Source organism: Gorilla gorilla, chromosome X (genome assembly GCF_029281585.2).
Source record: "Gorilla gorilla gorilla isolate KB3781 chromosome X, NHGRI_mGorGor1-v2.1_pri, whole genome shotgun sequence".
Taxonomy (NCBI): Eukaryota; Metazoa; Chordata; class Mammalia; order Primates; family Hominidae; genus Gorilla; species Gorilla gorilla.
In genome coordinates this window covers 135,277,807-135,289,732 of record NC_073247.2, presented here as the reverse complement: position 1 = coordinate 135,289,732, position 11,926 = coordinate 135,277,807, and the positions used below count along the sequence as shown (strand labels likewise).

Below are 11,926 nucleotides of genomic sequence, written 5' to 3'. Positions count from 1 at the left end.
CCAGCTACTTGGGAGGCTGAGGCAGGAGAATTGCTTGAACCCAGGAGGCGGAGGTTGCAGTGAGCCAAGATCTCGCCATCGTACTCCATTCTGGGCAAGACAGTGAGATGCTGTCTCAAAAAATAAATAATAAATAAATAAATAAAATAATTACCAAATAATTACTACATCTTCTATGATCCTTGATATCCTCACTCCCTTAAGTATTAGTTGCTCTGTTGAATCTGTGCCATACTGAATAATGAATAATCCTTTATGAGGGGACTGCAAGGTGGAAAATGGAAAATATGCAGAAATTTAAATTCAGTTGACGTTTGTCTTTAAGCCAGTGACTGTAGTCAGTAATAGTCACTGAAATAAATTTGTGTAAGGGAAGGAATGTGGAATATAGGAGTTTTTTATATTAAGCATTTTAACTCAACTTTTTTCTGTGTCTTTTTCAAATTAGCATGGGTTATGTACTGTACACTGGTAAATTTGTGTCTTCCCTTGTGCAGGGTGGTTATTTTGGTCAGATCAGAAACACTAAAAAATCCTCTCAGAGATTAAAGGATGCTCTATTGGACCATGATCTTGCCCTTCCTCTCTGTCTGCTTATGGCTCAGCAGAGAAATGGAGTAATCTTTCAGGAAGGTGGAGAGAAACATTTGAAACTTGTGGGAAAGCTCTATGACCAGGCAAGTTAAAGTGGCTTTTATGTTTATGTACATGTTTTTAATCCTGTTAAAGGAAGATAATGTGTTATAATTTGAAAAATGTCATTTTTGCACATCATTTGAATATGAGACATCCTAATGTGAAAGACATTCTGGAAATAGGGCCTATTTCTATGTAAATTGTGATATTTAAGAGATAGCTCCAAGAGATGTTATATGTAAGGCTGTCAATTAATTAAATATTACATCATTAAATTCCTGCAACTTCAAGTTGTTTGCATTTATATCTTTCCCGATCTCTGGAAATCTCAGTCATAACAGAATAGATGCTTGCTTGCCCACTTGTGCATGCTCACTCTCTTTTCCCTTTTTTTTTTTTTTTTTTTTTTTTTTTTTGAGACAAAGCCTCACTCTGTTACCCAGGCTAGAGTGCAGTGCATGATCTCAGCTCACTGTAGCCTTGACCTCCCTGGCTCAAGTGATCAGTCTACCTCAGCCTCCCGAGTAGCTGGGGATTATAGGCATGCACCACCACACCTGGCTAATTTTTAGATTTTTTTTGTAGAGTCGGGCCTCTGCCATGTTGCCCAGGCTGGGTTGCTGTCTCTCTTTTTCTTTGTGTTATAGTTGATGATAGTTAAACACATTTTGTGGGCTAATCTTAGGGTTTGGTACTTAATATTTATAAATATATTCTGTAAATAAAGTTTTCTTCTTTTAAGGGCAAAGGAATTGACTTCTGTTTGCCTATGGTTATTATTTTATTTGATTTAGGTAAATATATTCTACTAAAAGTGATGAACAACAGCTTGACATTTAAGAGACCTAATTGGCTAGTAAAACCTTGGATTAGTCAACCTGTCAGGGCCTTGGCATCTTTTTTTGTAATATGGTCATGTGGTTATACTTGTAGATAGTCTCTAAAGTCCTTTTAAGTTATAAAATTTGGATTCTTAATTGTTAAAATATTCCTAAAATGACTTCTTAATCACTTTGGAAAATATGTTGATTTTGTCTTATTTTTTAAATTTAGTGTCATGATACCCTGGTGCAGTTTGGTGGGTTTTTAGCATCTAATCTGAGCACAGAAGATTATATAAAGCGAGTGCCTTCAATTGATGTACTCTGTAATGAATTTCATACACCCCATGATGCAGCATTTTTCCTGTCTAGGCCAATGTATGCCCATCATATTTCGGTAAGTACAAGTGTCTTTGCTGCCGCTCAAGAACGATCCAAATTATTTCTTAACGGTTTTATCTGTAAGTACATATCACTACAGATTTTGGGGGAAGGTCTTGGCCCTAAACTAGGATCCCTTCTTTGTTTCCAATAGGGGTACAAAGCTGTGTGGTAGAGGTATACAAAAAAGGTGATGAGAAATTTGGAGTCTAATTGATCATTTAATCAAACATCTGCTGTTAGTGTTTACATATCAACTGCTACAGTCTCCCACTTCTTTCCTAACTAACTGCTACTTGATTTAATTATCACTTTGTTAGCACTATGCAGAAATTCCTGTGTTATGTATACACTCTGAAGGGAAAAAGACAATAAGGGAGTGGTGTTAGGCTGCTTCTTCCCCCTTTAGATCCTCTCAATCCAGAGAATTGTTTGCCATCTTTGTGTAACGTCTTACTGTTGTCACACCCCATGGTAGATCAGTCTCAGCTGTGCAAGAGGGTACCTGATTTCTTGACAGACAGAGGTGGGAGAATTTCTTCATCTTAGGAATTCTGACCTGCCCTGTGCTAAGTGAACATACTAATCAGCAATATGGAATCCTAGCAAACAGGAACACCTGGTTGTCTGTGGTTGGCTGAACTTTTCCAGCTCAGAAAATGGAGCAGGTCATTCAAGCTACTTTTTCTCTCTTACTTGTGTAAAATATTATCTTTGTCTTTTAAGAGATACAAAAACCTAAACAAAGAAATGGCATTTCCCTCTCAGGCTTGGAAGAAAACAGAAAACTAAATGAAAGTGGCTGTATAGCCAAGTCAGATATAAGTCTTTTATCTGTAGGCAGCATGCCACTTTCTGGAAAAGGGGTTTCCCAGCAATCTTGTGGTTGTGCTGGATGGGCATCCAAGCTGTCCTGGGGATCCTTGCTTTTGCTTCTTGAGTGAAAGCCTCTGTTGAAGAGCCTTCGTTGAGAGAGTGAAAATGTATATTAGGTGACTGCTATGTCCCCTCTATAAACTGACTATCAGCAGGCTCTCTTGAGGATAATTCAACCAAACGCTGCCCAGATTTTTTTTTTTTTTTTTTTTTTTTTGAGATGGAGTCTCGCTCTGTCTTCCAGGCTGGAGTGCAGTGGCGCAATCTCAGCTCACTGCAACTTCCACCTCCCGGGTTCAAGCGATACTCCTATCCCAGGCTCCCAAGTAGCTGGGATTACAGGTGCCTGCCACCACACCCAGCTAATTTTTGTATTTTTAGATGAGATGAGGTTTCACCATGTTGGCCAGGCTGGTCTCAAACTCCTGACCTCAGGTGATCCGCCTGCCTTGGCCTCCCAAAGTGCTGGCATTATAGGCATGAGCCACTGTGCCTGGCCTGCTCAGATTCTTGAGACGAGATTTTTGAACAATAGTGAGAAGTACAGCAATAATTGTGGATATCAGTTCTATTCCATAAGTCTAGTTACCCAGGCAATTTGAAATGTAGAACTGTTATGTCTCTTCATTTGACTGAAGGTGTGAACTTGAAGTGGGAGTTAAACTGACTTTAGACAAGGACATATTCATCTTGGGTAAATATGAAGTATAGCCTTCTTTTCTGACCAAGCCTATTTTTCTAACTAGATAGTGACTATGGGGTTCCTAGCAATAGAAATCACAGATTCAGACCCAGAGGACTGGGGAGATTGGAGCTATCATGTAACCCTCTCATACCTATAAACTAATTTTTAGTTTCAATTGTTGAGGTTGTGGTCCACCTTGAGACACAGGTCTGAAAGATAGGCTTTTACCTAGTTCATATTCTAGATCTTGCCCAGAACAGGTAATTAGGCTGTCTTTTATGCAGATAATGTCAGCCCTATTTTATCCCGTTTTGTTAGAACCTTAGCAGAAGTCATTCTGCTCATCTAGATTCATATTAGTTACCTTCAATAAGACCTGTCCTCTAAATTAAAAAACACTCTCTGTTTTCCCAACTGCTATTCCCTCAGGTTTCTGATGCAATTGGGACTCCTTTTTCATAACTAATGTTCTTTGTAACTTTGTCACTTAATGTGGTCTCAGTGGTTGTCAGCATGCTCTCTAAAATGGGGATAACAGAGCATAAATCTTCCGACTTCTAGAACAATTGTAAAATTCTAGAACAATTGTAAAATTGAGCACTCAGGAAGGAAGGCAGGTAACTGAGCTGTAAGGAGCTGAGACTCTTTTGCCTATCACAGTGTAGAACTGGAAGCAGAACCTTTGATCATCTCGTTTTGGGTTACGTGTTTAGCACAAATAGAATGATTTAAGTGATTTTCTAACGTAAGGAAGTAACTAGTTTTAGGACTTCCTTTAGGTTCGTATGAAGGGTGATACCTAACTTAAACAAAATTTTCTGAATGAGAGCTTTTTCATCCTAAAGAGACTGAAGGATGTGAAACAATAGCAGCAACTCTGTGTTATCTTCATATATATATGTGTGTGTGTGTGTGTGTGTTCATGTATAATATATATGTTCATATATATGTTATCTTCATATATATAGAATATATAGAAAATATATATATATTTTTGTGTGTGTATATATATGTACAATATATTTGGCATACACATATCTCTGCAGCCCCTCCCATTGTACTAACAGTTTTTTTCCTCATACAATTAAGAATATGGCATTCCTCTGTTTTTTCCCCCAAATTAGGATAAACCAGTCAAACGAAAGACGCTGCAGCATCAGTTCTCACATGCTTTAAACTTCAATATACCACAGCTTTTCACAGAAAAATTTATTTGGCTTAGCAGTAGAGTAACCAGTTGGTCCTGGTTTGCCTGGGATGTTCCCAGTTTTAGCACTGAAGTCTTAAATCCTCAGAAATCCCTGAATCCCCAGCAAACCCTGACAATTGGTCACCCTACTTAGCAGTCTTAAAACAAATTTCTCATAACTTTTCTTAGTGTTGATCCAGCTTTTTTTTTTTTTTTTTAATTTTTATATTTTGAGACAGTCTCCTTCTGTCATCCAGTCTGGAGTGAAGGGGCGTGATCTCAGCTCACTGCAACTTCTGCCTCTGGGGTTCAAGTGATCCTCTCACCTCAGCCTCCCAAGTAGCTGGGATTACAGGCCTGTGCCACCACGCCTGGCTAATTTTTTGTAGAGGTGGGGTTTTGACATGCTGGCCAGGCTGGTCTCAAACTCCTGATCTCAAGTGATCTGCCCGCCTTGGCCTCTTGATCCAGCTTTTTAATTGACGAATTTTAACAGTTGGTAGGGTCTGCATGTAGTGATACTACATTCTGTCCTAGTTGGCTATTACTAGTTCCATTCTTCCTCTTTTCTCATGTTAAGACCTTCTATTTGTTCCCTTGAATATCTCAAAAGCAGGACTGGAAACCCTACATGTTCAATCCCTGATACAGCAGCAAGAGGGAGTAGGGTGGGGGAATGAAAGAGGGGAACATGCATATACCCTGTTCACTTTACTCAACAGGTCAGATTAGATAAGAACCCTCTGAGAATCTCCTAGTTGGCACACAGTACTAAAGACTGGAATAGCTTCCAGAGATGATTTATCTTAAAATAAACGTTGTTCGTAAGAAACTAGAATTTCTACAACAGTTTTGAGATTGGTCATCTTTTGATTCTTTAGAAGGGAATATAGATTTTTATACCATGAAAGTCAAAGCTATAAATTATGTTGTGTGTGTATGTATGTATGTATTTTTACTTTTTATTTACAGTCAAAGTATGATGAACTTAAAAAATCAGAAAAGGGAAGTAAACAGCAACATAAAGTTCATAAGTACATTACATCATGTGAGATGGTGATGGCGCCTGTCCATGAAGCAGTGGTCTCCTTACATGTTTCCAAAGTCTGGGATGACATCAGCCCTCAATTCTATGCTACATTCTGGTCATTGACAATGTATGACCTTGCAGTTCCACACACCAGCTATGAACGAGAAGTCAATAAACTTAAAGTCCAGATGAAAGCAATTGACGACAATCAGGAAATGGTAGGTTTTTGTTCTAGTAGTTCAAGTGCAATAACTTTATGGTATTCAATGTTACCTATATTTTGAAATTGTTTTAGCTCTGGTTCCTTAAAACAGTGATCTTGTTGCTATATAATATGTTCTTAAATGGGGTTTAATAGTTACTTCTGAGTGGAGGGCCAGGAGGTTGGTGACTAGGTGGAGGTTATGATTAATCAAAAATTATTTGAGTGTCCTTTTCTACTGACGACTATGCTAGTAACTTAAAGTGATTCATGTGACTCTAATAGCAAGAGCAGTAGTTCTCAAGAGGAGAGTTCTTTAGGAGAAGACTATTGAAAAGCTGCGTCTTGAAATGGACAGGCCTTGAAGGTAGATTAGGTTTGGAAATATGGAAGCAGATAGGGAGGTCACCATAGGGTTCCAGCAAAGACAGGAAGTAGATTGAGGTTTAGGGAGACCACTTTTACTGATTCACTTTCATGTAGTGAATGTACTTAATGATTCATATGAATAGTTATGATGGGGCCAGATTATGTAGGCATTGGAAGTCAGGGAGAAAAGTAGATTTGGTAAAATTGAGAGCTATTTTAGATTCCTGAGCGGGAGAGTAATGTAAAAAATGGTACTTAAAAAAGATTACTCATGACAGCAGTATGAAAGATGCTTTTTGACTAGCATTAGGCTAAAGACCAGCTAGGTGGCTTTTTAGGCAGTCTATTGTGAGAGCATAGACTGATGGAGGTAGTGGCAGTGTACAAGGCTTGTAAACCAGTCTTGGTATAAAGGAGAGGGAAGAGTCAAAGATGACACCATGCCTGAGACTAATAGTGTCAGTGTTGCAAATGTAGCCTGTTCTGATGGTGTATGAAGATGCCATGACAGTGTTATGAGTGTGTTGAATGGAGATAAAAGTAGCACGTTCAAGTGGACCTATATTCATGTTAAAGTAGTTATAAACTATCAGCCTTTATCTCTTTAAACTTTTCAATTAAAAGAAGAAAGGTAATGTGCATATAGTTAGAAAAGTGTCTAATTGAATTCTTTGTAGCCCCCAAATAAAAAGAAAAAAGAGAAGGAGCGCTGTACTGCCCTTCAGGACAAGCTTCTTGAAGAAGAAAAGAAACAGATGGAACATGTACAGAGAGTTCTACAGAGATTGAAACTGGAAAAGGACAACTGGCTTTTAGCAAGTAAGTTGTTGGAATTGTTATGTTCCTCATGCTGGTAAATTACAGAAAACAAAACATTATAACTTTAGAGGTGTTAAAGTGTATTATGTTTGTATTTCAACTCAGTGTTCCCTATCCCATTCTTTGGTTATTTGTTAATGCAGAATCAACTTCATGTTCACTGGAGGAACTGATATAGTTTGCTGGTGAAGTTAATTAACTTTTAACTACATATTGGCAGCTTGTCATTCAGCTTTTCTGTATAAAACATATTTCTGGAGAAATCATAGATAGAAAAAAAGGTCCACATAGTAAAAATGATAATCATGACCAGGCATGACATTTGGTTACAAACTATAAATAGTTTGTGGTTTATAGTATTCTCTACACTAAAGGTAATATGTTGTCATGTTTAGTGGCTTTGAGGCACTTGGGGAAGAAGTTTACCACTTAATATATTCTTCCTTTATTTTTAGAATCTACCAAAAATGAGACCATCACAAAATTTCTACAGCTGTGTATATTTCCTCGATGTATTTTTTCAGCAATTGATGCTGTTTACTGTGCTCGTTTTGTTGAATTGGTACATCAACAGAAAACTCCAAATTTTTCCACACTTCTTTGCTATGATCGAGTAAGTTTTTATTGCAACCTTTAAAAAGTTCTCACACAAAGATAGCTAACATTATAATTTATAGAGGGTATTATTGTGTGTTTAGTTAAAAAGCATGAACTCAAGAACCAAGTGTCTGAACTTGAATCCTAGCTCTACTACTTTCTAGCTGTATGATCTTTGGCAAGTTATTTAACCTCTCTGTGCCTGTTTTCTTATCTGTAAAGCATAAGTACCTGCTTCATAAGATTGTTGTGAGGATTAAATGAATCACTACACATAAAAAGTACCTGATATGTAATAGGCACTCAAGGTTAAACTATTAACTAAGTATTTGAGTTTACATGTTGTATCATAATAGGTAGAACTCTCTTCTCCATTCTTAACCTTCACTTCTCAAAAAAAAAAATAAAGACAAAAAAGTTTACACCTTCACACACATATAAAAGCAGGGAAGCTTTTCAGTATGGTCATATGCACATTTTGCATTTAGCTTTTTTCTTATTACTACATTTTGTGGTTTAAAAACATAATGTGGCCAGGTGCGGTGGCTCATGCCTGTAATCCCAGTACTTCGGGAGGCCAAGGCGGGTGGATCATGAGGTCAGGAGATCGAGACCATCCTGGCTAACATGGTGAAACCCCATCTCTACTAAAAAAAAAAATACAAAAAAATTAGCCGGGTGTGGTGGTGGGTGCCTGTAGTCCCAGCTAATCAGGAGGCTGAGGCAGGAGAATGGTGTGAACCCGAGAGGCGGAGCTTGCAGTGAGCCGAGATCACACCACGGCCCTCCAGCCTGGGTGACAGAGTAAGACTCCGTCTCAAAACAAAACAAAAAACATAATGTATGTTCCAGTATGTCAGCTGCCTATTTTTAATTTCTATCAGCATTTCCTCTGCTTACTCTCCCCGTAAACCTAGTAATATGTATGGCTAAGTGGTTAAGAAACTATTATGTAATAAAAAAAAAAACTATTATGTAATAATAATGATAAATTTTTTTTTTCCTTGTCACTGTAAATCAGCTTTCTTTATAAAAGTTCTTGTTTTGGGTGGTTGTTTTATGAATGCATTATTTCCCCACAAAAGCCAAAATCTCCAAAGTTCTCTGCAGTGTCATTATATAAAGGGAATATACATTTTGACTAAGCTTACCTGTTTATTATGACTTGCTGTAAGAGAATCTTCTAATATTTTTAACTGATTTTGACCTTGATTTGTTTATATTTTTTAAACATTTTTTTCCTGTAGGTTTTCTCTGACATAATTTACACAGTTGCAAGCTGTACTGAAAATGAAGCCAGTCGATACGGAAGGTTTCTTTGCTGCATGTTAGAGACTGTGACCAGGTGGCATAGTGATAGAGCCACATATGAAAAGGTATGACTAATAAAAACCCTTATATTTTACCCATGTATATAATGACCACATCCATTAATATCTAGATAGTTGAGTTTTAAAAGAGAAGCTGAGTTTAAGATTCAGTTGTAAAACTGTGTTTATAAGCACAATTAATTTGTTATTAAAATGTGCTGTGTACTTTTTTATTCTATCTCAAACTGACATTCCAAATTAGTATCTTTGTATAAGTTGAACTTTTTGTGACTACTTATCCAAATACGCATGATGTTTTTACACGGAAACATTGATCTAGTCTACTTAAGTTTCAATTTCTGCTATTTTGTGGATCATAATTTTTCTTTAAAAGTGACAAACATTGTTTCCTTAGGAATGTGGAAACTATCCAGGATTCCTTACCATATTACGGGCAACTGGATTTGATGGTGGAAATAAGGCTGATCAATTAGACTATGAAAATTTTCGACATGTTGTACATAAATGGCATTACAAACTAACCAAGGTAAAAAAAAAACTGGATTTTTCAAAGGCAAATTTTTCTCTTTATACTTGTACTTTTATAATCATGGATCTGAAAATGTTTGTTGTAGGCATCGGTACATTGCCTTGAAACAGGCGAATATACTCACATCAGGAATATCTTGATTGTGCTAACAAAAATACTTCCTTGGTACCCAAAAGTTTTGAATCTGGGTCAAGCTTTGGAAAGAAGAGTACACAAAATCTGCCAAGAAGAAAAAGAGAAGAGGCCAGATCTATATGCATTGGCTATGGGGTAACAAAATTATATTTTAATGTGATTTACAAGACTAGATGACAGAAGGATTCTGAAGACTTTAAAATGTTTTACAGTGTTGAAGTTTATCTTCTGCCTTCAGGAGATTATGGGAGATTTATGCGATCATGTTCCCACAGGCTGGTGAGAGTTACCACTTCTGATTATCAACTTCCGGTCTATACTGGATGATAGTTTTTTAAAAGTCATATATAATATTTCTTGATTGGGAGGAAATATAATTTTATCATCATAGTTAACAGATCATAGTTAAGAGTAAAAAAAAAAGCCATCTTAGTTTAAGGATTGGTTTATAGTGAAATTGTAATTTTTAAGAAAGCTGGGCATTCTATAAAAACCTTCAAGAACTTACTAAAAATTGGTATTTTTTAATTCTCTAGAACCACATAGTAGAATGAATAACTTGCTAATTTTATTCTTAAAAACCTCATGTTTATGTTTTTTGATTTGTGTTTGTATATTTAAACACTTTGTGCGACTTTCAGCTACTCTGGGCAGTTGAAAAGTAGAAAGTCATACATGATACCTGAAAATGAGTTTCATCACAAAGACCCCCCTCCGAGGAATGCAGTTGCCAGTGTGCAAAATGGGCCTGGTGGTGGGCCTTCTTCATCATCAATAGGAAGTGCATCTAAATCGGATGAAAGCAGTACTGAGGAGACTGGTATGCTTATTTGTAGAAACTTATAAGTAATATATTTTATTTCAACAAAGTGAAATGTTTTGTATCACAGAACAAGTACAATGCTGGCTTAGTATTACTTTTTATTCCCTAGATAGGAGTATATAAGCGTTAAGAAGTAATCAGCTTGCTGTTTCTTTCTAATTATTCTCTAATCATTTTGCTCTGAAATTATAGCTTATTTGCATTTAGGGGCTTGTTAAATAAAACCTTACTTTTATTTCAGATAAATCAAGGGAGAGATCTCAGTGTGGTGTGAAAGCTGTTAATAAAGCTTCTAGTACCACACCTAAAGGGAATTCAAGCAATGGAAATAGTGGCTCTAACAGGTAGGAACACTGTGCCATGTGTCATAATTCTAAATTCTTTTTAAAAATGATTTTTATGTATTTTTTTGAGACGGGGGAGGGGGGGTCTTGCAATGTTGCCCAGGCTGGTCTCGAACTTCTGGCCTCAAGCGATCCACCTGCCTTGGCTTTCCACACTGCTGGAATTAGAGGCATGAGCCACTGCACCTGGCCCTCATAATTCTAAATTCTTCTATGAGTCCTCATGAGTAGAAGGGGAGTGGTTGTTGAGTAATGTGAAAAGTCATTTATGTTGGGCTTTGAAATTTTGTATGTACCCTATTTTGCTGATACGCTTTACATCCTAATTATGTTTTGTATAGTTATGCTTGTATAACGACTTTGTTTCTCCTGCTGGGATATTCAGGGGAATGTAGGTGTGAAGTTAAACAAATATTTTAGGATAGAGGGATTGCTGTGAACAATCTGAGTAAGGACAGACATAAGAAAAGCCTACACTAATTTAAGTAGTGATCCATCCAGCTAAGTAATGCATTTCCTGATAGTAGTTACCTTGGTTGGTTTGTGGGATATAGTTTTGGTTTTTACCGTTTATTCTCATAGGTTATAAATGTATGCCAAAAAAGAGCCTGACATTATTTTAATAATTCTTTTTTTATTTTTTTGAGACAGAGTCTCTTTCCATCACCCAGGCTGGAGTGCAGTGGCTTGATTCTCGGCTCACTGCAACCTCTGCCTCCTGGGTTGAAGCGATTCTTGTGCTTCAGCCTCCCTAGTAGCTGGGATTACAAGCGTGTGCCACCACTCCCGGCTAATTTTTTATGTGTTTTTAGTAGAGACAGGGTTTTGCCATGTTGACCAGGCTGGTCTCAAACTCCTGGCCTCACGTGATTTGCCTGCTTTGGCCTCCCAAAGTGCTGGATTATAGGTGTGAGCCACCGTGCCCGGCTAATACATCTTTTAAATCTGCAATTCATGAATTTGTTTATGATTTACTGGATAAAGAAATACTTCCTTTTTTCGAGATGGAGTCTTGCTCTGTCACCCAGGCTGGAGTGCAGTGGTGTGATTTTGGCTCACTGCAACCTCCGCCTCCCAGGTTTAAGTGATTCTCTTGCCTCAGCCTCCACAGTAGCTGGGATTGCAGGTGCCCACCACCATGCCCAGCTAAGTTTTTTGT

The 11,926-nt window shown here is 37.4% G+C and overlaps 1 protein-coding gene across 9 annotated transcripts in view; it reads left to right on the top strand.

Annotated features, from left to right (window-relative positions):
• The window catches only part of THOC2 (THO complex subunit 2), a 134,029-nt gene that overhangs the window by 100,749 nt on the left and 21,354 nt on the right, over positions 1-11,926 (top strand). For all 9 annotated transcript variants that reach the window (XR_008675688.2, XR_010132507.1, XR_010132508.1 and 6 more), the window contains exons 21-30: positions 498-677; positions 1,690-1,854; positions 5,561-5,836; positions 6,867-7,008; positions 7,464-7,621; positions 8,853-8,981; positions 9,331-9,462; positions 9,551-9,735; positions 10,242-10,420; positions 10,665-10,767. Coding sequence is in view for 6 of the 9 variants with exons in the window: in XM_019019537.4 (XP_018875082.1) it covers positions 498-677; positions 1,690-1,854; positions 5,561-5,836; positions 6,867-7,008; positions 7,464-7,621; positions 8,853-8,981; positions 9,331-9,462; positions 9,551-9,735; positions 10,242-10,420; positions 10,665-10,767 (1,649 nt within the window). In the remaining 3 variants the exon portion in view is untranslated. The remainder of the gene's footprint in view (positions 1-497; positions 678-1,689; positions 1,855-5,560; positions 5,837-6,866; positions 7,009-7,463; positions 7,622-8,852; positions 8,982-9,330; positions 9,463-9,550; positions 9,736-10,241; positions 10,421-10,664; positions 10,768-11,926) is intronic.